Here is a 26,541-nt window from a genome sequence, read left to right on the forward strand (position 1 = left end):
TATTGTTTGTTCTTTTATGACGAATAAAGGTTATTTTGTAAAAAAAAAGGCTGTCTACGCCTCTCATTCTGCATGTCATCTCCCCGTTTATCCTGCGGCTGAACTGCCTCTAATGCAGCAGACGGGCGCCTCACGTTGCCCACCGAGGCTTCTCGCCGGGTGTGAGCACCGGCTGTTTCGAAATGCCGCGCAATGCGCCGTCCCGCACTTTCAGGCTGCCGACGCCCGCCGTAATGGTGCGAGTTTGAGATGGTGGTGACGTGCAGTGGTCCGAGGAGGTGGAGCTGGCGGGCGGTTCAGTATGCATCCCAAAGACCATCCGTACCCAAAGGCGGGAGGAGGTCAGCGCAGGCAACCCTACCTGGCCGGTGCCGAGGACGCCTGACGCCTCTGACCGCCCGGGTGTCGCACCAACATGGGCTCGCCGGCTGTTCCCCGAGCATCGAGCGCGCGCAAGGTTGTCCTGGTAACGGGAGCTAACAGGTAACCATGGAGACGGAGGGGGGGGGTACCGGGAAGACTTGGCGGGTCAGGCGGCATCGGTGGAGGGTGAAGCAGGGTCAGTACCTCAGGTTAATGATCTAGACTGCAAGACTCTGTGCAATGAGGGCAGTTAGCGAGTGAGGGCACAGGCAAAGGAATGTAAGATAATATATCTTTATTAGTCACATGCACAATGAAATACACTGTGAAATGGAGATGGGGCACTGTGGCTGGTGAGGCAGCTTGTTCCATCAGTCTCGTTTGCAGGGAGCACAGAGTAGCCTGTTACTTGTGCCCTGGAACTGGAGGAGTTTCACGAGTGTTGACTGAAACTGGTTATGTTCTGGACTCGTTCAGCATTGAGTTTCACCCAGAAGATGTCCAGAATCTGGAGCATTGCCACCACATTAGAGCAACTTGGGTGAAAAACATAGGTGCATTTGAGATTAGGCTTGCAGGTAAATTGTGGCGAAGCCAATTTGCAGATAATGCCTGGCTTCCATGCTAGGAATTCTATGTAAATACATCACTTTGACGTGTGTATTGAACTCTGAGGAATGTTCATATTGCAGCTCTGTTTTGGCTGGCCCAGACATTGGGACTTGCCATTATGCTACTTGACTTGCTGTTTCCAGACTTCTCTGTTTTTATCAATGGCATATTGATATCTCATTAAATACCTGGAAGAGGAAATGAAGTTCATCTACATAAGTTTCAGATACTGACTAAGTATGCCAATAATATCTTTATTAGTCACATGTACATCGAAATACACAGTGAAATACATCTTTGCGTAGAGTGTTCTGGGGGCAGCCCACAAGTGTCGCCACACTTCCGGCATGCCCACAACTCCTAATGTGGGAGGAAACTGGAACACCGGAAGAATTGAACCCAGGTCACTGGCGCTGTAATAGCGTTACACTAACTGCTAGTTAGGGTTTGTCCATTGCACTGCAAGTAAATTATTAAATACCAAGTTGCCTCTCTGACGGCCTTTTGGCTAAGATCAAGTGTAGCATCGATTCGTGGTGGATCTCGACCGACACCAACAGTGAAGGAAAGACATCGAGAACTCTTCGCTATCAAGCAGCCGCCTGATGAGAGCTTAACCTGCTGACACAGAGGAGGATCCTAATGCTGACTGGGAAACCAGTCTAACTCCTCTGTTCAGCAACCACATCAGGATGGCGGCAGCGACGAGCACCTCAGGAGGAGGAATCTGCAATACTGTCAGGGTGACGGTGAAGGACCTCAGCGATGGGAACCCTTTCACAAGGGACCTCTTCATCAGGAAGGTCCTGCTGGATACGTGCAAGTTCGAGACGAGGGACATCTACTGCCTCCAGGACTTCACAGGTAACGGGTACTTCGACGTTACCTTCAGGAACCCGGCGGGATGGCAGAAGCTGCTGGAGGACTTTCGGGAGAAGGGGAATGAAGCTCCGCTGTCACTGCTGAAGGTGCAGCCTCTCTTCACCCTCCCCACCCAGAAGGAACGTGTGGTAACGGTGCACATGTTTAACCCACATGTGCCCGTGGTGGATGTCCTCACCTTCCTGGCTCGGTACATCGAGGGAGTGGGAAGTTGCGTCGACATCAAGGACCTGTTTGGGATCTGGACCAGCAAGCGCCAGGTGAAGGTCAAGTTGAGAGTTGACGCAAATGGATCCATCATCCACCCCCCCCCCCCCCCAGCGTTTGCCGTCGGAGGGAACCGTGGATACATGGTGTACACAGGACAACCCAGGGTGCGTCGCAACTGCAACAAACCCGGACACGTGGCGGCCCAGTGCAGCGCAGTCATCTGCAAGAACTGCAAGCAGGAAGGTCACCAGACAAAGGACTGTCAGGAGAGCAAACGTTGCAACCTGTGCGGGGAAGCAGGCCACCTCTACAACGCCTGCCCAAAACGGGCCTGTACCTACGCACAGGCAATAAGAGGGGGTGCCAGCGCCAATGACACCCCGAGGAACACAGACACACCCCCCACCAGCACAGTGGCCCCAGAAGAGACTGAGACCAGGGAGGGTGAGGACAGCCCGATCGCCTCGAGTTCCCAACCCCCCCGCCACAAACTCCCAGCCCCCTCCCCAAGAGGAGGAGTCAATGGAAGAGGGAGTGGGGGAGGGACAGGAAAGGGAATGGCAGACTGTGAAGAGGAAGAAGGCGTAAAAGACACCACCCAAGAGACAACGGGCCACAGAAAACAAGGGCACCAGCAAGAAAAGAGTAATGCAACAGGTGGACACCAGCAACCTCTCCTCGTCGGAGGATGAAAGCAGCAGCAGAAGCCGACGACAAAGGCAGAGGAAGCAGCAAAATGGAGGAGAGAACGTGGAAGAGAACCAACAGAAAGGAATAAGCGAGGGAACAACCCTGCCCGTCGCCCCCCCAGCTCCGGGAGACCGGGAGCAGCGCGGAGGCCGATGCCCCCCAGCTCCAGGAGACCGGGAGCAGCACCGCAGAGGTCGTCGGCCCCCAGCTCCAGGAGACCAGGAGCAGCACCGCATCTGATGCAAACCAGCACCGGGAGAGGAAAGAAACTGAATCACCAGGGAAAGGAACAGGGCCACAGTCGGATCCACCCCCAACGACACCACCAGCCTCGCCACTAGTGGCCCCACACCCAGGGGGAGACCCCTCCCAGTTCCTGAGCCCGGAATCAGTGAGGCAGTTCACCAAAGCTGTGGGCATGAGGGCCCAGGACAAATGAAAAGGGACTGTGTAACGGGAACTGAACTCCAAAAGAACTATGGAGATAAAACTGGCATCTCTAAGCGTGCGCAGTGTGAAGCGCACTGCGCGATGTGTTAACGCCTTGCAGTACCTCGGCAAGGTCAAGGCAGATGTGACTTTCCTACAAGAGTGCGGGCTGCCACACCTCCGCGACTATCGGAGGTGGTCGCGATGGTGGACCCATGGACTGTCGATATGGTCGGGGGGCAATGATTGTCGCGCTTCCGGCCTGGGGATTCTGATGCAGGGGGCAACTTCTCAATCACCGAGGTCAGAGAGGTGGTGGGGGGGCGGCTCCTCGTGGCAGATGTGATGTACCGGAACACTCCGCTCCGGTTAATTAACGTGTACACCTTGCCCGTGCGGAGCGAGCGGCTGGCCGTCCTCCAGCAGCTCCCACCGCTGCTGGTGACGTCCCGGCCGGTCGTTCTGGCCAGTGACTTCAACTGCATCATCGATGCGGCTGGACAATCCGGCAGTGCCAACAACAGACTGGACAGCACCTCCAGACTCCTGATGGAAACGGTAAAGGATGCCAAGTTGCGCGACGCCTTCAGCACCCCTGCAGGCGGAGCACAGCCGCAACACACCTGGTCGAGGTCAGACGGCTCAGCCTGGTCCCGGATCAACTTCCTGTTCGTGTCGGAGCCAATCACGGTCAGATCCACCGACGTCACGCCAGTGTTCTTCCCTGACCATCGTCTCCTTCGGGCCTCCTGTCACCTACAGGAGGACCAGAAGGCAGGCAGGGGGACATGGAAGTTGAACGTGAAGCTGCTGACCCCAGAGAGCATTGAGGAACTAAAGAGGGATTACGCAGGTTGGAGAACTGTGAAACCCCTCTTTGACTCTCCTGTGCACTGGTGGGAAGTGACAAAGGAGAACATCAAGAGGTTCTTCATCCGCAGGGGGGTCCAGAAAGCAAGACAGAGTCAGAGGGAGCTGTGTCAACTCCAGACAGACTTGCAGCAACTCCTCCTACTGCAGTCGAGGGGGGTGGATGTGAGGGAGGAGCTCCGAGAGGCGAAGAGCCGGCAAGCCCAGCTCCACGCCTCCGAATCTTCCAAGATTATCTTCCGATCCAGGGTGCGCTCGGTGGAGCAGGATGAGACGTGCTCACGTTTCTTCTTCCAGAAGGCGCACAGGGGGAGCTCTGTGATCCACAGCCTTAAGGAAGAGGACGGCTCAGTAACATCGTCGCAGACGGACATATCAAGGATCTGCAGATCCTTCTATGCCAGTGTGTACGACACAAAGGCCACAGACAGCACAGCTTCCCAGAACTTCCTGTCCTCTATCACGAAGGTCTTAGAGGACAGCATGCAGGAGAGTCTGGACTGACCACTGACCCTGGAGGAGCTGACTGGCTCCATCCGTTCCTTTGAGTCGAATAAAACTCACAGAAGTGACGGCTTACCGGCGGAGTTGTACTCGGCTCTGTGGGACTGGATGGGCCCCGACCTGCTGGAAGTGTACAACACTATGCTTCGGGCTGGCAGCATGTCAGAGTCCATGAGGAAGGGTACCATTACCCTCATCTACAAGCAGAAGGGGGAGAGGGAGGACATCAGGAATTGGAGACCCATCTCAGTTGAATGTGAATTATAAGATCCTGTCCAAGGCCATCGCCAACAGGGTCAAGTCTGCTCTGGGACAGGTGATCCACCCGGACCAAACCTGTGCTGTGCCTGGCAGGAAGATCTTTGACAGCCTCGTGCTGCTCAGAGATACGATTGCCTACGTGAAGGACAGAGGGGTGGACACCTGCCTGGTCAGCTTGGACCAAGAGAAGGCCTTCGACAGGATATCACACACGTACATGTTGGACGTGCTCTCCAAAATGGGCTTTGGGGAGGGAATCAGGAATTGGATCCAACTGCTCTACACAGACATCTGTAGTGCAGTCCAAATCAATGGGTGGGAAACAGACAGCTTCCCCATCAAGTCTGGAGTCAGGCAGGGCTGCCCTCTATCCCCTGTCTTGTTCGTGTGCTGTACCGAACCCTTTGCCGAGTCCATCAGGAAGGATGAGAGCATCAGAGGGGTGACGTTGCCAGGCAGCAGGGGCACCCAGATGAAAACCTCCCTGTACATGGACGACGTCGCCGTCTTCTGCTCAGACCCGAGGGCAGTCAGCAGATTGATCAGCATCTGCAACCGGTTTGAGTCAGCATCAGGGGCCAGAGTCAACCGCGCGAAGAGCGAGGCCATGCTCTTCGGCAAGTGGCCCAACCGATCCAACGTCCCCTTCACCGTCAGGCCTGACTATCTGAAGGTGCTGGGGATCTGGTTCAGAGGGGCAGGGTGTGCAACAAAAATTGGCGGGAGCGGATTGGGAAGGTGAAGCACAAACTGGGACTGTGGGAACGGCGCTCCCTATCGATAACTGGGAAGAACCTGGTCATCAGGTGTGAGGTGCTCTCAGGGCTGCTGTACTTGGTGCAGGTGTGGCCTGTTCCTCGCTCCTCCAGCTTGGAAATCACCTGGGCCATTTTCCGGTTCATCTGGGGATCCAAGATGGAGCGGGTCCGATGGGTCACCATGCACAAGTCCCTGGTCAATGGGGGTAAGGGTCTCCCCAATGTCACCCTCATGCTGATGACCACCTTCGTCTGTGGCTGCATCAGGCTGTGTGTGGAACCCAAGTACGTGGGCACCAAGTGTCACTACGTACCGAGGTTCTACCTGTCCTGGCTGTTGCGAAGGATGGACCTGGCCCCGTGGCCACACGGCGTCCCAGTCAGCTGGACGTTGCCGCACTACCTGTCCTTCATGGAAAAGTTCTTCCGGACCAACCCCTTGGACCATAAGTCCATCAGGAAGTGGTCAGCACGGAACATCCTGCAGACACTGCAGGAGAAGGACTCGATGGACACAGTGGGGTGGTTCCCTGAGCAGACTGTCCAGACCATCTGGCAGAATGCCTCATTGTCAGAACTCCCCAACAAGCGCCAAGACCTCGTTTGGCTGACGGTGAGAGGGACCCTCCCAGTAAGATCCGTCCTGCACAGTTGGGGCATCACCCCCAGCGCGCACTGCCCCCGGGAGGACTGCGCCGGGGACGGGACGGTCGCCCACCTCTTTGCAGGCTGTGGGTTTGCGAGGAGGGTGTGGCGAAAGATGCAGGGGTCCTTGTCACATTTCATCCCAAGCAGCAGCGTAACAGAGGATTCTCTGATCTACGGGCTGTTTCCGGGGACACACACAGAGACGGACATCAACTGTTGCTGGAAGGTCATCAACTCGGTGAAAGACGCCCTTTGGTCTGCCCGAAAATTGTTGGTCTCCCAGCACTGCGAGATGTCCGTAGGGGAATGCTGCCGACTGGCACATTCCAGGCTGTAGGAGTACGTGCTGAGGGACACATTGAAGCTGGGTGCAGCCAGCGTGAGGGCTCGGTGGGGAAGGACGACAGTTTAGGGTTCTTCTGCCACAGGAGAAGGAGGGGCGGGGTCAGGCGAGGAAGCCGCTCAAATGTTGTAAATATGGTATTGGGATATCACCTCAGGGAGCCACATGAGTGGCATTGGTGCTGTGTTTTTTATATAAAAAGGTAACACTAAGAATTGAACTGTACACAAATGTAAAGGTTTGAACAGTTTTTTATTATTGTATATAGTTTCTTTTATTATAAATAAAGTTTATTTTGATTAAAAAAATGTCCTTGTATGTGCATCTTTTTGGTAGTTTCTCCTTTGTAAATCTCTTAATTCTTCCTTTTCTTATCTATATTTGTTTTCTGTACAAAATTTAAATTGTTAAATTGTAAAAGGCTGCTGAAACTTTGGGGCTAAGGGCAAATATAATTACCAGCAGGCCCCATTTCTTCAGCACTGACCTCAAAATCCAGCTCATGATCCAATTACTTATTTTGTTGCTGTTTTGAGACCATCCCATGTACAAAATGGTTGCTATGATTGTCCGGAGCACAACTATCCTTTTAGAGTATTTACTACAGGTCTTGAAGGGCACCCATGTAAATTGAAGTTTAATGAAACAAAATGCTGCTTTTTGACTGAAACCAACCAACGTTTTCCATATTCACACAAAGCCAATGTTGTGTAGAGGTTTTCTAAACAGTATGCCTTTGAAAATCAATACTGAACAGTACAAACATGAATTGGAGAGCAAGGTCCTTGAACTAATAACATATTGTAGGAAAAACACGTGTTAGGTCAGATCCTTTCCCTTCGGTTCCCCAGTAAAAGTTATGCTATGAGCACCTTGTCAGTCACTGAATAGGTTTCAAATAATTGTGTTACCTGTTTTGCATGCACCTGAACTAATACATTTTGACATCACAGGCTGGAATGTCTGCAATGTCAAAAGATTTAAATAAATTTATTTAAATATTTGTGAGATACCAAGGATATCTATCAGATCTCTAAAGTGGCTCTTCAACCATATCCCTTGATATTGCAGAGCAGCTGCACTATCTGTTCTGAATTCTCAGTATACTATGATGGTCTCCCAGGGCCCTTTACCACTGCATTTCAGAGCTGAGATGCACATATGCAGCATTGCAACTCTACCTTTTAATTGGCAGTCCCAAATATAAAATATAATTTGTGCTTACTTCTATAAAATTGGGTAACTTTAAAACAATTTTTAATTAAGCCAACCTCAGAGCGCAAACAATCCAATATACAGGCTGTCCCCAGGTAATGAAACAGTTCCACCAAGTCAGAAAATACACTCAATATGGTAACCATACCTCCACAGTGTTGTAATGAATGGCATCAAAAGCACATGAGAATAAGAAAGAACAATTACTAGAAGTGGAGAGAGAAGAAACTAGTTCTGCCATTCATGGCAACAAATGTGTGTACATATGTTGGACTTCTGAAATTAATAGTATTATGGGAGCTTGTTCATATGTAGGAATGTCTATAAATCAGGCATTTGCAACTTGGGGGTGGTCTGTATCCTGTGTACCTTTTACTTCCAAAGAAAAATTATTATAGTACCTAACCTAAACATTTCTGCTTTTTTTCATTGGGTTTTCAGCACTATTTAAGTCTTTATTAACAAAGCTAATAGTAAAATGCAAGTTGGATACTTTGCAATTTTATGTGCTTCTATGTATGCTGTTAAAATTAATTTGGTGGCTTTTTTGGTCAGATTGGAAGATATAGTAAAAATACCTGAGCTGCATTCCAGCAGTTGATAAAGTGCAGAAGTTACAGCGAATGCGTATAAGATATAAGATCTTTATTAGTCACATGTACATCGAAACACACAGTGAAATACACCTTTTGCGTAGTGATTTTGGGGGGCAGCCTGCAAGTGTCGCCATGCTTCCAGCGCCAACATAGCATGCCCATAACTTCCTAACCTGTATGTCTTTGGAATATGGGAGGAAACCGGAACACCCGGAGGAAAGCCACACAGACACGGGGAGAATGTACAAACTCCTTACAGACAGTGGCTGGATTTGAACCTAAGTTGCTGGCATTGCAAAGCATTTCAGGCATTGGTGCTTTCTTTAATCAATTCTCAATTCATGAAAAAATATCAGAAGATCGCAAGATATTTCTCTGATCCTATCACTGTGCTTCTAGCCCATTTGCTCTACCAATGGTAAAATATGCCCTCTTACTGAATACATTGTAGCTGTACATTCAGTTGTCATTCATGTTTTTGTTCTCTAATGGGCACAAACTCAATTTCTGGTTAAATACAGTGGCATATTGTATACTGGTTAAATACAGTAGAGCTACTGTCACATAGCTCCAGAGAATTGGGTTCCAACCGACTTCCCTCCAGTGCCGTCTGTGTGGAGTTTGCACATTCTTCCTGCGACTGCATGGGTTGCCTCTGTATGCTCTGGTTTTCTCACACATCCTGAAGACGTGCAGGTTGGTAGGTTAATTGGCACCTACAAATTGCCCCAAGTGGTAGAATCTGTGTGGGCGCATGGTTGATAGTAATGTGTGGTGAATAAAAGTAGTATTAGTGTAAGTGGGTACTTGATGGTGGTGCTGACTCAGTTGGTCCTGCTGTATGACTCTCTGACTCCATAATTCTTCCTATGTAATCTTCTGTCTTTTTTGTGTGACATTGTATGCTTGAATTTTTGTCAGTGAAACTTGCCTGTTTTTTAACCAAAATTTTTATGTTTATTTCAAACAATTCCAACTTTTGTCCCGAAATCTTTTTTTGACGCTATTGATTCTAAAATTCTTTCATATATTTGACAGAATAAAAACCCAAGGTTAAGTAGGAAATATTTACAAAAACTAAAAAAGGATGGTGGTTTGGCCTTGCCTAACTTTAGATTATATTATTGGGCAATTAATATCAAATACTTAATTTTTTGGATACAAGATTTTGATGTAATTCAATGCCCCAAATGGGTATGCCTTGAGCACCAAACAGTTCTTGAATTTTCATTAGTTGCTATTTTAGGTGCTTCACTCCCTTTTGCACTTACCAAATTAAGTAAACATACGACTAACCCAATTGTTAAACGTACAATACGAATATGGTTTCAATTTCGTAAATTTTTTGGATTGAATAAATTTAATTTGTCAAGTCCCATTCAATCTAATTTTTTCTTTCATCCATCCAGAGCTGACTCAGCTTTTTCCATATGGAAGAGGAAGGGAATAGTATGTTTTCGTGATCTATTCATTGATAACTGTTTTTCATCTTTTGAACAATTGTCTAATAAATATAATTTGCCTAGATCACACTTTTTTCGATATTTGCAGATTAGAAATTTTTTAAAAACTACTATACCATCTTTTCCGACACCTTACAAAATTGAAACTACGGAAAAAATTTTAGGTCTTAATCCTTATCAAAAGGGCTTGATAACAGTAACTTGTGATTTAATTATGAAAATACGTCTAGAATCATTAGACAAAATTAAGAATGAATGGGAAAGCGAACTCCAGACATCTGTACCTATAGAGACTTGGAAGAAAATTCTTCATTTAGTTAATACATCTTTAATGTGTGCCAGACACTCGTTGATACAGTTTAAGGTAGTCCACAGGACCAATATGTCCAAAGATAAATTAGCTCGTTTTTATAACCATATAAATCCTATATGTGATAGATGTAAATCAAATGTGGCTTCTTTGACACATATGTTTTGGTCCTGTCCTTTTCTGGAAAAATATTGGAAAGACATTTTTAACATTATTTCAAACGTATTGAAGATTGACTTACAACCTCACCCTATCACTGCAATTTTCGGATTACCAAGGATAGAATCTGGCCATTTATCTGCTTCCGCTAACTGTATGATTGCTTTTGTTACATTAATGGCCAAACCATCCATTTTGCTTAAATGGAAGGATCCAATACCCCCTATTACTTTTCAATGGTTTTCTCAAACTATATCATGTTTAAACTTGGAAAAAATTAGGAGTGGTACTGTCAATCCTTCGCTTAAATTTGAAGATGTTTGGAGTCCATTTATTCAATATTTTCACATGATGTAGATCCCCTTTCAATAACTTTCCAACTTGGAGGAATGGAGTTGACAACATAATATTGCTCTGTTTCTACTGATAAATTTTAGCCCAGTTTTTGTTTCTTTTTTTTCTTGTTTGTTTTTTTTTTGAATTTTTTTTTTGTTTCGTTTAGCTTATATTGTTTACAATTTTTAATTTATTTTTTAATTTATATAATAAATCTTTTTCTTTCTTTTATATTATATTCATTTACTGAGAGATCGTTGGATCTACAGATTTTTAAAATATTTTATTGTTCTTTATGATTATCTATGCCATGATTGTTATTCTTGATCTCTTTGTATTACATGTATAAATATTGATGCCATATATCAATCTGTATTAATTTGAAAACTAATAAAAAGATTGAAAAAGAAAGAAACTTGCCTGTTTAAAATTTGTGAACATATTAATAATTTAAATAAAGTCATTCTAGATTTTCCAAAATAGCATAACAAAAAACTGGAGGTTTCTTTAATTTTTATATTTGTGACTAAAAGGTAGTTCCAATCCCCTGTGTGCCCAATTCCAACCTCGTATTTGCTTGCATCAATCTTTCAAACGTCTCTGTTTGAAATGACAACGGTTAATAGATTTTCAGGGGGATCTGGTACTCTGCTGTTGCAACCAGTGTCTTAATATTTTATAATTTCACTGTACAATTACATCCAGTGGCTATGTATTTCCTTTTCAGTAGATTACTTCAGACTTGCTTCTTTTATAGTGGTATTGGACTGGCTCTTTGTGGTCGCATTCTCTCTGAGGATAACCAGATACACCTGTGTATGGCATGTCGAAACATGCAGAAAGCTGAGGCTGCTAAGTCTGAACTTCTGCTGTCCCATCCAGGGGTTGATATTAGCCTTTTGAAGATGGACGTAGGAAAGGTTAACTCGGTGATCAAAGGAGCGAAAGAAATAAGGCAAAGGTACTTCAATATTATCAATAATGTTTTTTTTCAATTTAGCATGAATTTTATGATATTTGCCTAATTAACTCTATAGTATTCCACTTACAAAATGAGGCAAAGCTATTATGTACTTGTAACGAATGTATTTGCCAAATTTGAAAATAAATCTTTAAAATGTTAATTATTATTGCCTTTTATTCAGTTTTATAAGCATAATAATGACCTGATGGCTCATATTTACATTTCTTCAATGACTCCAGAAATAAACACATCATTCATATTTAGACTTGACCAGGGAACTACGGAGTTTGGTCAGGACATCCTCTGATGTCCTTTTACTTTCTGAGCTAACTTCTTTGATGCCTTTGTCACTTTACCAGCCCCATCCCACGTAGTTTATTACCAACAACAAATCTTAAGTCATGAAGGAGGGTCTGACCCAAAACGTTGACCGCCTGCTTTTCTCCACGGATGCTGTCTGGCCTGCTGAGTTCCTCCAGCATCTTTGTGTTTTTCATCTAGATTCCAGCATCTGCAGTCCTTTATTTCTCTAACAAATTTAACCAGATTGAGTGTAGTTTCTGTACCCAGCTGAAAGTAAGCCTGTACTCTATTATTCCTCCCGTTGGCTTAAATCAAAATAAAAATTGAAGGACATGTGAATGAGCTTCTGACATTTTATATCTAGTGAATATCTAACCCTGTAGGCTTATTACTTGAATTTCAAGATTGGCTGATACTGAAATATACTAATCCTGTAGCAATATGTGATAAATTATATCAACATTCAGCCACTCTGCTGGGGTAAAATATTACTTCCATTTAATGTTTTTGGTCTCAGGGTGAGAACTATTGTTGCCGAAAATGGTATTTTCTGGATTTGGCATTCGGGTTCACCGTTAACAGGGTAGTGCAGTTTGGTGCAAAGGATACAGTTCTCTCGATTCTTCCCTGTAATTGAACATATCAGAAAGATAAGCAGCCTTTGTTTGAAATCTGCAAACGTAATGTGGAATTAGTTTGAGATTTTTAATTCTGTGGGTAGTAAGGAACTGACCACTCTGCCTGTTATTCACAATCTAATGGCCTGATCAACCAGCTGTAATCCCATATCCAGTATTAATTGCTACAAAGAAACAGACTCTGTATATTGTGGGTATTGTGTGTTGTATGCGTCAACTTTTACTAAATAATTAATATTTTGTTTTGATACAGGTATCAGCGTTTAGATTATCTCTATCTAAATGCTGGGATTATGCCAAACCCTCATTTCAATTTGAAAACCTTTCTAGATGGCTTGTTTTCCAGGTATTGTATCCTGAGTATTTAGAAATAATTACTCAAATTCCTGATTCACATTAAGCAAACTTTCTGCTTAAATCCACTTGCACAGTATTTGGCATTTAACAACGGCACCCCCAATGTCTCAGGGACAGCTTGGGATCTTGATGATGGGGTTGCTTAAGAGGGCCTCCCCAATAGTATCTAAAACTGGGACTGTAAACATGAAAGATCGTTCAAATCAAAAGGATATTATGAGTGGAAATGATGTGGAACCAAATCTAGAGGTTGCCTTTTGTACTTTGGATCTTTTGGAGATCTTAAGCACCTTGGAAAACAACAAGGACATTAAAGACATTGGGTTGGACTTGCTTTTACAAACCCATTTGAGGATGAGTGGCACTATGACCAAGTGGGTAAAATCTCCACATTGTCTCCTGCCCTGTAATTTTTGTTCTCATGACCACTCTGGGACTGCCCATACCCATACATGTCCTACCACCCATGAGTGGCACAGCAGTTAGCACTGCTGTCCCAAAGCTACAGGGATTCTTGTTTGATCATGACCTTGGGTGATGCCTCTGTCTCACTGTGCCTGCATGGGTTTCTACTGGTTTTTTCCTATGTTACAAAGATGAGTTGATAGATTAATTAGCCGCTGTAATATAAGTAAGTGGTAAAAGCGTCAAAGGGCACTTGGTGGGTGCATGAGAGAGAGAACAAGTTGTAGGGCTCCAAAGAAAATAATGTGAGAGAGGAAAGAGGCTGATGGGTTTGTGTGGTAATAAGTACGTAAGTAGCCTTCTGCATTTTAATAATGGTGAGGGTGTGGGGCTTGAGTTCCCAATGGATTTGTATGAGTATATTCCCCCCTCCAGTATAGCTTTGTAATCTTTGGTTCCTGGCAAGATTTCTAACGCTGCTCCATTAGTCTCTGGTCAGCTTCTGCTCCTTTTTATTGCCTCACTGCTGCAATATTGGCAGAGTAAGAACATTGAGATTTCACGACAGGGTATTGGTGGGCTCCCTTTTCATTGCTGGATCCCCATCAAGTCTCTGCCTCAATAGTTGTGTGATAATCCCCACTGTGGAATCTAGTCCAGTTTATGACTTGATTAGTCTCACCTTCCTACAACACAGTTACTGAATCAAAATCTCTGATGATAGGTCTATAGATAACCAAACCTCAGGTAACATTTTCAGGAAAGGCAAAGGCCTATAGATAAGTAGGAAGATGTAAACTGTCTGGTATACACAGGATATGTGGTAGTATATTGTCTGATTTATTGTGAACAATGCATGACAGTACCAATTTTAAAAAAAATGCTGCTCTTCTACATCCATTTTACTCAAGTCACCACACTGTTACTTTGACAAAACAATAATAAAATGAATGAGACAGACCTACGTTTTATCCCACAGCCTCCTATATGTTTCACAGTGTTTTTCCTGATTTGTAAATTGTTGAGATCAGCTAACAGGGAACTACATTTTACTTGAGCAAAAGACTGTGGATGCTGCAAATATGAACTAAAAACATACAGACCAATAGATTTGTAAATATTAGGGAATATGGGGTTAGTGCAGGAAAGTAGCATTGAGGTTGAGGATCAGCCATGATCTTATTGAATGGCACAGCAGGCCAGAAGGGCTAAATGGTCTGTTCCTGCTTCTTTTTCTTAAAATGCTGAAAAAATTCAAGCCTGGCTGTGTCTATGGAGAGGACAGTTAGTGGTCTGAAACGTATTTGCTTTTTGCCAGCAGTTGATTAGAGAACTGCTTGCATGTCGGTCATATCTGACTTCCGCACTGATGTGTCTAATCTCCTGTTCCACCGCTGTACTTAGCACAGAGTCTGGGGATGGAGCTCAACCTGTCTGAGCTGAACGACAAGTTACATTACACATCCAGTGCCTCAAACATACTGCAAGGGAATGGGGTTGCTGACCTGAATAGAGAAGTAAAGTGTAGATAAATAGTTGTATTTTGTGTTAATACTTATAATTAAATTATATCACTTAAATGTGTTTTTCAGAAAACATTTTTTAATATTTCTTTATTCATATTTTTTTACACTTTTTAATCCTTTTGAACTGTTCCCTCACCCTCTCCCTGCAACCTCTCCGCTCCATCCCTCATTACCCACCCCAAACTCTCCCTTTTACACATCCTGCCATCCTCTCTCCCCTTTTCCCATATATGTATTTGTGAACAAGATTAATTGAAGTTTGTAGTTATGCTGCCATGTGATGATATTTTCATATTACCAGGAAAATATTTAGTATGTTTGCAACTGGGGATGGATTGCTAACCCAAGAAGATTGGCTTACTGATGACGGACTACAGCAGGTCTTTATGACAAATGTCTTTGGACATTTTTTACTGGTAAGAATGAATTTCTATTATTTCCACCTGAATATGGTTTTACATAAAGTCCATTCTGATCCTGAGGCATTCACTAACGGGGAATAACTAAGGTAGTTTCTCACTGAAATCCCCAAGGTTATAATCTCCTCGCTGTCTCTGGGTGAACTATAGCCAGTGCTTAAGAGCTCCTTTTAAAAAGTCCAGGGCACCCCCAAGTAGCTCTACTAGATATAAATCAATACTCAAACACAGCACTTTACCATACCACCAATGGTATACCATTCTAATAAATGCTAGACCTTTGCTGTTTATTACATATACTAAAGAGTGGTGTGCAAATGTAGGCAGTATGATGAGCAAGTTTGCAGATGAAGTGAAAATTGATGGTATTGTTGAAAATGTGGAGGGTAGCCTTTGGCTGTAGAGTGATGTACTGATGAGTTAGTATAGTGAGTAGAACAATAGCAGATGGAATTCAATCCTGATCAATGTGAGGTGATGCATTTTGGGTAGGACATTTTCCAGTACTCAGCACACAGCCTTCTATGCCTTGGCAGATCAAGTGATCGTCCAGATAGCTCTTAAATGTTGTGAGAGGACCTGCCTCCACCACCCATGTAGGGAGTGTGTTCCAGGTTTCAGCCACCCTTTAAGTGAAAACAAAAATTCTCTGATCCCCTTTCACTTCCTAACCCTAGTCTTAAACTTCTGGCCTCTGGTTTTAGACACCTCTGATATGGGGAAAAGTTTCTTACTATCTATCTTATACATGCCCCTCATAATTTTGTACACCTCAATCATTCTTTGTTCAAGGGTAACAAACCCAGCCTGTCCATGACTGAAACTCTCCATCTCGGGCAACATCCTGGAAATCTCCTCTGCACCCTCTCCAGTGCAATCACGCCCTTCATGTGCTGTGTACGCAGTACTCCAGCTATGGCCTAACCAATGTTTTATATACTTGTATCATAATTTTCCTGTTCTCATATTCTTTGCCTTTCCTAACAAAATCAAGTATCTTGTATGCCTTCTCATTCACCTAATATGATGCAGGGTCTCAATCTGAAACATCAACCATCTCTCTGCCTCCACAGATCCTGCCTGTCTCTCTGAGTTCCTCCAGCAGTTTGGTTTTTTTTGCACCTTATATACCTGTTCTGCACCCCCCCCCCCCCCAAGGGATCTGTGATTCCCCCTCTTATTCAATACCCCCAGGGCCCGACCATTCATTGATTATGTCCCACCCTTATTAGTCCCCCCCCAAAGTGCATCACCTCACACACATCGCAATTAAATTTCGTCTGCCATTACTCTGCCCATTTTTACTAACTCATTAAAATAGTCCTGTAGCCTTTGACTACCCTCTTCATAATCAACAGAAACAATTTTGATGTCATCTGTCACGAACCAGCAACAAAAGAAACACACTGAGCATGATTCAGTGTTAAAAACTATTTTATTAATTACTACTTATGATAATACATAAAATAAAAGTAAAAATGTTAGTATGTTAGAATTCAAAAATGTTAAACCTCGAACGTTAACCCCAAAACTAAACTCTTCGTGTGTGTGTGTGACAAAGTCCCAAACTCCAAGTTCCGGAATGGTTCTTAAAGTTCAGTTCCGCAAGCCATAAGGTGAAACATGAGCAAGGGCTTCTTCAACAACCACCGTTGTCAGAAGATAAGATGTAGATGTAGAGAACATAGGGAGAGTAAATACGAAATCCAAATGTTCCACGATGGAACCCCAAACGACACTTCAGCGTTTACTCGGTAGTGACTTCCTCACCCCGAAAAGCATCCGAATCGTGGTCGTCCACACACAAATACCTGTTTCCTTCTACAGGTCAGCAACAAAGTGAACTCCATTGGATTACTTCCAACTTCCATACATGGATTTCAGTGGCAAACACAGTTATTGTTTCTCATCCATCGATAGAGAAAACAAGCAGGCTGGTGTCTCTCTCCCCCCTCTCTCTCTCTCTCTCCTTCTTCTTCTGACTTCTTCAACAACGTCATTACGTCCTTATCTTCCATTGACGTAAGCACGCCCCACACACACAAATACACACACTCTCTATCTTAAAGGGACTTTCACTGAGTCCGTAACACATCTGAAAACTTTATAATCATGCCCACTGCATTCACATTCAATTGTTTTTGTATATAAAAAAAGAGTAAGGTTCCCACCACTAATATCTGTAGTACACCACTGGTGACAGGCTTCCAATCACAAAAACAGCCCTCCACAATAGCCCTGTGCTTCCTATTACCACACCAGTATTGGATCCAATTTGACAACTTGCACTGATTTTCATTGGCTCTAACCTTTTGGACTAACCTCCCACGTGAGACCTTGTCAAGGCCTTACTGAAGTCTATGTAGACTACATCAACCACACTGCCTTTACATATATACTTTGTTAACCTCTTGGAAAAGTTCAATCACATTTATTAGATAGGATCTCCTTGTAACAAAGTCATGCTGACTGCCTTTATTAATCCCAGCCTTTCCAAGTGTAAATTAATCCTGACCCACTGAGGTTCTCCAATAACTTCCCTACTACTGATGTTAGAATCACTGACCTGTAACTACCTGGCTTATCTCTGCTGCCCTTCTTGAATAAAAGTGCCACATTTGCTGTTCTCCAGTCAACTGGCACGTCACCTGTGACCAGCGAAGACTGTTTTTTCCTCTTGCTGCAGGCATTACTCAGAAAGACTGCCATGCTTGGCTGGCTAACATTAATGGCCAGGCACCACAGAGATGAAGTTTTTATTCTCAGTCAAATATATATTTACCAGTACAGGGGAATCCCCAGGTTCCAAATGCCCTGACATATGGAAATTTGACTTTATGCAAATTCTCCCAGATTTTTTAAGGCATTTTTCAAACTAATAATAGATGTTTCATTGTATTCATTAATGACTAAATACAATATATATTCCATTAGTTTAATTATGGCTACTGTTATGGTGATTATTCAATAAAATGAAAGAATTATAGCAAATGTATGTACAGCAATACCAAATGGGTTACTATAGAAAATGGACATTCCTGACTTGCAGAGAAACTGATTCACAGACACTTATCAGAAACGAAAGCCTTGCGTAACTTGGGGACTGACTATAACTTGGCTTGCTGTCTTTCAACTATTTCCTGATCCATGTGACTACATTCTGCTTTAATTCCATAAACCATTATTTTTATTTCCATAAACCATTGTTTTTATTACAACTCTTATTTATCCTTTTTGAAATGCATATAAGTTACATCTAATTCAATTCCTTTAGCCAGTATGCCAAAATGTAACATTTCTTTACATGAAACCTTTTCTTAAATTTCTACCCATCCAAAGAAAGCCAATTTATAACAAAGAAAATGAGTTTGGAAAAAAACAGCCAGTAATCTTAAAACTGTATGATGGGGAAAGCAAAAATGTTGTGCAGATTAAATATTCAACTTTTAATGTAATTTTTCATTACCTAGATAAGAAACTTGGAACCCTTGTTTGGTCAAGCTGGCTGTACCTCACAGGTTATTTGGACATCTTCTAGTAATGCAGGAAAATCTGCCTTCAGTTTAACAGACTACCAGCATAGCCAAGGCCAGGAATCGTACAGTTCATCCAAGTATGCAACTGATCTTTTGAGTGTATCCTTGAACAAGCACTATAATAGCAAGGTAAATCTGACTCATTGTTGCAGTGCATTTGAAGAGATTGTAATGACTGTGATTGGATGTATAATAGTAAATGTAATAATTAGTTTGTGAAATGTTTGTATTTTAAATTGATGAGAAACCCATTTTTCATTCTTTAAGCCTTGAAGCACTTAGTATGCAATTGGACTGTAAGAGAAGCTATATTGAATAGCACAGTAATTTCAGATGTTGCTTCCTGCTACTTTATGCACCTATTGTTACCTGTGCTGCTAATTGGTTGCATGCTTCTACAGGAGGCCAGTTTCGTCAGTGGTTAGCAACAGTTTAAAGCAAGTCTGCATCTTTGTAAAGTGAGGCAAGTTGTGACAGCAGCCATTTTGAAACTCATTTTAACCTGAGAGATGTTGCATCATTTTTCAACAAAGGAGAGAGTGCGTTTTTTATCCACAAGTACCGTGTAGGTAAGCTCTGCTAGGGCAGTGACAACAAATATTTACATGGTTAGTGCCGGGGTCATGCAGCAAGGAGCAGGATGTAATGCTGCAAGAAATTCAGTAACCTAAGAACAGTGATTGCATCTTCAAATGCAATAACCTCAATTCCATTATTCACCTCCCAACTTGTACCTGAAACATTAACACTTCCCTAATTCACAGATGCCGCTTGACCCAGTGAAGATTTCCAGCATTTTCTGTTTTCCTTCCAGAAGAACACTTGTAGATCCCACAATGATTTCCATTGCAGAACAAGCAGAAACTATTAATATTTAGGTGCAGCAGTGGAAGCTCAGGCTTATGTAGGCTCAGCCTGCTGCCATCAAGACTGCAGATACCTGTGTTCAAAGAGGCTTTTGGAGAGTCACAGCAATCTATCCAGTAAGTTACTAGTATTGGCAAAGAGCTGGCCCAGAGGAGTGGCGGCAGTTCAATGGAACACAAATTTGCAGACTTCTCCCGGGATTGCATTATTTAGCGTTCAACTCCACCCGTGAGGCCCAAGTAATGGAAACGAGGTGTCAGCATGCTAGTGGTCAACTTCCATAGTGTTTCATGTGGCACCACAGCTTTTGTTGTTTGCAAGTTGCTCATCTCTGCATGTCATGAACCATACCATTAGCAGATAATTCCTGTTGCCCTGTGGCCACCCTTTGCTTTGTTAAGGTGGCTCAAGTATAGAAAGTATATTGGACTGCCACAGATGGAAGGCTTCCTGACCACTGCCAGCATGCCAAACATTGTCAGACATGATATGCTACCTGTGGTCATGCACTAGATGGACATTGAGGAATAGATTTCTTTTTAGTTGCTGTACATCTGAGGTGATGGGATCTGTGACACTGTGCAACACAGATAAGCATGCAATAATGGATATGCAGATGCCTGATGTTAGCTGGAATCAAAATAACTTGTACACTGATAAAAGCAACAATATGTCTACTCTGCATACTTCCTTCACCAACATGGCATTGGACATGAAACCCACGACAAGGCATCATTTTTGAATGAATTGACACCCATAGCACAAAGAATTTGAGCTCTGTGGAATTGAATCTTGTTCCCAAAAATTCTTGTGCTTATTAAAAGACTGTAGCATTGTGCCCTTTCTCAACTTTCTTATCAGAAATTTGGCATTTTTTTTATATGCACTTTTCGTGCACACATATGCAAGCATACGTCATATATATTTCCAGTCAATGTGGAAAAATTTTAATGCTGAAAAGAATTTATAGCCTTCTGCTCAAAAATAAGAACATGGCAAGCTTCTGACAGATGCTTAATTTCTGTCATCTTTGGTACCAAGGTTGTGAACTTTTATTGTTCTAATGAAAATCAGTTTTTAAAAGGAGGAGCTGATGGGAACTGAGGAGGTGAAAGTAAAGATAATACATTACATTCCTCATTATTGATAATGCACTTCATTGGAAAGGTAGATGGAGACAATTTGTCTCCATTTACTAAACGTGAATAATTAATTACTGGGAAATTTAAAAATTCTCACGTTCTTAAGCTTTAATAAGGTATGTTCTAAATCATAATGTGCACATCTTGGAAGGAATCTGTCCTCGTTTCTGCAGTCTGCTTCACTTGATAAAATTATATCTTGCTCAACCAAATGTTCAATGTATTACTGTATTTAGATGCTGGAAGTGAGACCATAAGATATAGGAGCAGAATTAGGCATTTAGCCCATCGAGTCTGCTCTGCCATTCAATCATTTTTTTTTCCAAACCCCATTCTCCTGCCTTCTCCCCCTAACCCTTAACCCCTTTACCAATCAATGATCAAAAGCTGCACCCAATGATGTGGCCTTGACAGCCCTCTGTGGCGATGAATTCCACAAAATCACCAGCCCCTGGCTGAAGATTTTACTTAATTACTAGAAATAACTTTGGAATTGGTTATACAGACACTATAACTTGGTGATTGTTACTACATAATTGCTCCATTGTTTCCAGGGCCTGTTTTCCAGTGTGGTGTGCCCAGGGCTTGTTTTGACCAATTTGACCTACGGCATCTTTCCTCCCATCTTCTGGAAAATCATTACACCCATTATGTGGCTGGTGAGTGGAATGTCTTGTGCATTTTCAGTCCATTCAGATTGGCTGCTCGTAATGTTTGCAGTTTGAATAATATTTCTGCAACTTGTTCTTTTCTCCAGATTCGTATATTCACAAATTCATTTACTTTGAGCCCATACAATGGAACAGAAGCAATGGTATGTAGTTTGCAGAGAAATCAAATTATAGTTACTCAAAAATATTGTTTAATTCCTTTTATTAGTATTGATAAGTCACGTTTGAAGTTCAATGAGGTTTTAATGTTGGTAAAGCTTACAATTTATTTCCAAGAAGTAATTTCTTCATCTGCATGCATTGCTAATCAAATTGCCCAGTAGACATATCAGGTAGTTCCTCACATACACATTCATTAATTCATTTGCAAATATTAAACACTTTACGTACACAGTATACAAATAGAATACCAGTTCCAGTTAGTAAATTCTGTTTCTTTGTAACATAATAAATATTTCGGAGTATATGGAACCAAAATAATTTTTTTCATAAATGTTTCACTTTCTCCTGAATTATCATTAAAAAAAACACTTATATAGGTACAGTTATGCAGATACAACAACATTACCCTTGATGGTTTCAGGTTTGTAGCCATATGCTTAACGTGTAACTTTTAACAGAAAGTTTTTAGGCATTTCAGTATAAGTTAGTATAAATTCCATTCCAATTGTGTACCTACTCCTCCCTGCAACTGTGCAGTACTTCTCCCACTTAGCATGGTGATTACATGACTGGATCAGTCTTTAGGGGCCTGGATCGTGGTACTGGCAATATCAATTTAAATCCTACCTCACTAGCTGGTGAATTTAAATTCAAATAATTAAGTAAAATCTCAAATATGTAATGGTGATGTGAAACTATCTAATTATTGTAAAAACCCATTTGGTTCAGTAAAGTACTTACCAGACCTAGCCTATAATTAACTTAGACCCACAGTGGTCATAACCACCCTCTGAAATGACCTTATGAATCACTCAGTTTGGGGACAGTTGGAGGTGGACAATGAATACTGATTTTTGTCAGTGACATCTATGTCCCATGAATGAATATTTTTTTTTAAACAACTTGGAACCTGAAATAATTCATAGTCAAACACCAGAAACATACCCTTTGGCCTACTGAGTCCACACCAGCCATCAAGCACCTATTTACACAAATGCCATTTTATTCTCTCCACATTACCCTCAACTTCCCCAGATTCTATGGCCCACTTACATTCAGAGGGCAATTTACATTGGCCAATTAATCTACTAAGCCACATTTCTTTGGGACATTGGAGGAAACCAAAGCACATGGGGGAAATCCATATGGTCACAGGGAAAAGGTACAAACTCTGTATAGGGAGCACTGGAGATGCAAGGCAGCAGCTCCGCCAGCTGTGCTACTATGCTGCTCATTGCAAAAGTTTATTATTTTCAAATGAAAAATTAATTTTATTCCAGGGCATATTCATTTTGTGTCTTTTAAACTTTCTGGGCCAGAAATCTAGCTATGCATCTTTGTACTGCTCCTCTGTGTCCACTATGCTGCACAAAGACATATGAGAGTAGTCTGCTGGCCATTATGCATTTACAGAGAGAATCTGCCTCTGTCTCTGCGATTTTCTCTGTACCACACACTAAATTCACACAAGATTAGTTGCCCACTATCCTTTTACAATCTTTCAATAGCTGAATAAGATGAATTAGATTATTTACGTAAACTAGTAGTGCTAGGTTTTTTTGAGGATTCAGTTTTTTTGGGAGGAAATCATAAACTTGACAACATAGATTGTGTTAGCTTGCGGAACTGGGTCACTCCCAAGAGAAAATGCTACATTTTATTTCTAATTTTCCATTTGGTTTGTGTCATTTAAAACAAATCCCATTCAGCTTCTCATTCCATTTCTGATTGTTTTCAATTTTCTAGGTTTGGTTGTTCACACAGAAGCCAGAGTCCTTGGATCCAATGGTGAAATACCACAGCTGCACATCTGGAGTTGGAAATAATTATGTCGCCCATTACAAGGTTGGGTGACTGTGTAATAACAAAAATACAATGAATGTTGCTGTACCTTTTAATTAGGTCTTTTACAAGAATAGTACAATATTTGTGCATTGAGCTTTGAGATCATACTTAAGTAATGTGAAGACTACTAAATTAGATATGATGAAAAATAATTTTTTCATGCATGATAGAGTTTCAATTTTGCCAGTGTATTGTTCCAAATAGTTGAAGCAAATTTTGCTACCTGATAAATTGTTCCCATAAAACAAAAGCAAATTGTTATTATTACTTCACAATGGCTGCCAATGATTTTATTTTTATTTTAATTGTGGTTGGTCTGTCTGTAAAGTTTCCTTTTGAGTTATTGGACTTTTTGTGTTCTTCCTAGATGGACATTGATATTGAAACGGCTGAAGTATTTTATCAAGAAGTGTTAAAGCTTGAAAACAAGATGAAAGCAAACAATCAAATAACTGGGGACAATAGCTAGCTTATTGTAATGATGCTGCATGTGGCAATTTCTAATGGGAGCATACGGAAATTACTCTTCTAAAATGTGATTTGTATACACTGTACTGTATAAAATAGTATATTTTAGAAATCTCATTATATTCCCCTGTCACCTTTAAATCTCCACATACATGTGTGAAAGAGAGTAAGGTGCAGGATACAGGGAAGTAAGGAGAGGGAGAATGGGATTGATCGGATTGCTCCCTTGGAAGTGACATGGACCCAATGGGCTGAATAGCTTCCTCTGTTTTTTATGAGATAAACCTTATAATTACAAAATCTGTTTTGCACCACTCAAAACAATTTAAGTTTTTCAATAGAAATTTGGGTTACCCTGTGTTTTATTATAGATTACTGCAATATTCCATATATGTTGGTACAATGGTTATATGTTAATAGGCACAGCTGAATAATTGATCATGTTCTTGTTGGGGGGGGGGGGGTAAGGGGGTAAGAACTTCTTGCTGTTGCAAACCACACATCTTGGCCATTGACCTACAAGGCAAATGGTTAAGTCCTGTGGGGCAGCAGGGCCTTGTTTGGTGCAATGCTATCACACTGGAAATACAACAACTGAAAAATCCCTGGTTAGCCATCTAAACTATGCTCCCAGGTCAGCTGAGTGCCCCACAATTTAAAAAATATTTATGATGATGAAAATTATTAAACACTTAAAAACAAAAAAAAGTCAACTCCAATTACTTTAAAAGAATTGTACATTACCTAATACTTATCCAGAATCCAAGTAATTGTACCAGTCCATTTAAGATGAATGGACATGGTGTTCCTGGGGCAGAACTGACTTGGATTGCAGTTCTGAAATTCATGGACAATAGCAACCAGCAATATTGGGACCTTAGTGTTCAGCTAGAATTTGAACTTCGTGTGGAGAAACACTGGTGTTTCTTAACAAGTTTTGGTGAGATTGTGTATTCCTAGAATAGTTGATAATGAGAGAAAAAAAAATTGCTGAATTATCTCTTAAACCAGTCCTTCCTAATAGATTTTAGTATCTGAAGCTTCTGAGAGTGGGGAACATTAATCAATTATGAGCAATTGTCCATGAACAAAAGTGTTAAATTATGGTAATTTGCAACAGTAATTAATTTTTTTGCATGGTCCATTTGATCCGGTTGGTTTAGCAGAGAACTTAGGAGGAGGAATAATTGTGAGTAAGAAGTCAATTACCCAAACCTACTTGCCCAAGGAATGATATGTGCAAGGATACTGAGAAAGCTACACTCTTTGTTGCCATAACTTTGTTTTACATTTAGACATCAATGTGATATCACTTCCAAAAGATAGCAAAACAATAGCTTGCAGTTAAATTGTGCCTTTACTGTAGAAAAAGTACCTCAAGCATTTTAAGACAATTATCAATGAAAGCGCAGAGCCATAGAATGAGATGTCAGGACAGGTGACTCAAAACTTACGCACTGAGTTAGGCCTTAAAGGACAGAAGGAGTGAAGAGGCTGGGAGTTTAGGACATTTCAGAATAGCCTTCAGTTCTGAATTGTGATGTCAGCATTATAATGATCTTGGTTTTGCAGTTTGACTTGGATTCACAGCCTTCTCACTCTGGTGTTAAATGCCACTACCTGAACTTTAATGCAAGTGACACCCATAATAATATTAAACAGTTAGCCTCACTTTTAAGTTCTGTTGTTTTACATGAATATAAATAAATTTCTGTTATCCCACACGGTATTTTTGGCTTTAGTTTATTTTTCCAGAGTTAATTCAGATTTGTTCTTGGGGTAGATTGGGAAATTTGGCAACAATAAATAAGCACCTGGAATTTATTTTATTGGTTTTATTGCCATATCAATGAGGGAGCTGCACTTTAATTGTTTTTCATTTGAAAACACATCTGACTCAGTAATCTGAAACACAAATATCTACCTCCCAGTGAGCAAAATCCATACTAGTTCCCAGCTAAATATTAACATTTAAGCATGGGAAGCCATTTTATTGGATTTCTGTATATTTTTTGGATACTGCATTGTAAATCAGCTCTTCTGAAGGCCAATTTTTACAACATATCAAATTTAAGCATTACGCATAGGAGGTTATGAATAAATAGCTAATGATTTACTTTCTTCACTTTTTTCCAACTATTAAATATAATGCTGGTTACATGTTCCAGATGTAATGTGGCTTCCACAGCCCCAAAATGGTACACAAGATGCTTGCATTCCTTCACCTCCAAATTTTAAATTATTTGTGTGAACTCAATGGCCTTCCAACTGTAGATGAACAGGAGAGTAAAGGAAATTTCTTTTTCAAACAAAAAGTCCTGCCCATTAAATTTTGTTGTCTGATTACCTTAATTTTATTAATCTGGTTACTGACGTTTGGGATTAAACAAACTATTGGTGTATGGCATTTATTAGTTTGTGAAATTATTAACATCTGGAAACGCATGTTTTGCTCGTATTCTAAACAAGTACAATAAAGTAAATAATTTGATGTAGTTAATCTGAATTTGGTTAACCATTTAATTATGTATTTTGAAAAGCTCTGATGCTGAACTTTGTAGTTTACCACAGATAAAAGCCAGAAGTGAT

At 41.8% G+C, this 26,541-nt stretch overlaps 1 protein-coding gene across 2 annotated transcripts; it reads left to right on the top strand.

The window, feature by feature from the left end:
* On the top strand, positions 1 to 26,541 carry hsd17b7 (hydroxysteroid (17-beta) dehydrogenase 7). Of its 2 annotated transcripts, XM_052011068.1 has the most exons (9): positions 1 to 483; positions 11,407 to 11,610; positions 12,808 to 12,900; positions 15,144 to 15,258; positions 18,732 to 18,926; positions 21,361 to 21,465; positions 21,564 to 21,620; positions 23,386 to 23,484; positions 23,852 to 26,541. In XM_052011068.1, the coding sequence occupies exons 1-9, from the start codon at positions 416 to 418 to the stop codon at positions 23,951 to 23,953; spliced, it is 1,038 nt and encodes a 345-aa protein (XP_051867028.1). In that variant the 5' UTR covers positions 1 to 415; the 3' UTR covers positions 23,954 to 26,541. The 2 variants fall into 2 exon arrangements, with proteins under 2 accessions (XP_051867028.1, XP_051867029.1); XM_052011069.1 differs by lacking the exon at positions 11,407 to 11,610.

Source organism: Pristis pectinata, chromosome 3 (assembly GCF_009764475.1).
Source record: "Pristis pectinata isolate sPriPec2 chromosome 3, sPriPec2.1.pri, whole genome shotgun sequence".
Taxonomy (NCBI): domain Eukaryota; kingdom Metazoa; phylum Chordata; class Chondrichthyes; order Rhinopristiformes; family Pristidae; genus Pristis; species Pristis pectinata.

Coding starts and splice junctions, on each gene's coding strand:
- hsd17b7 (XM_052011068.1), top strand. CDS start 416: ATGGGCTCGCCGGCTGTTCCCCGAGCATCGAGCGCGCGCAAGGTTGTC. Junction 484..11,406: donor CTGGTAACGGGAGCTAACAG/GTAACCATGGAG, acceptor CTTCTTTTATAG/TGGTATTGGACTGGCTCTTT. Junction 21,621..23,385: donor ACAATGGAACAGAAGCAATG/GTATGTAGTTTG, acceptor TCAATTTTCTAG/GTTTGGTTGTTCACACAGAA.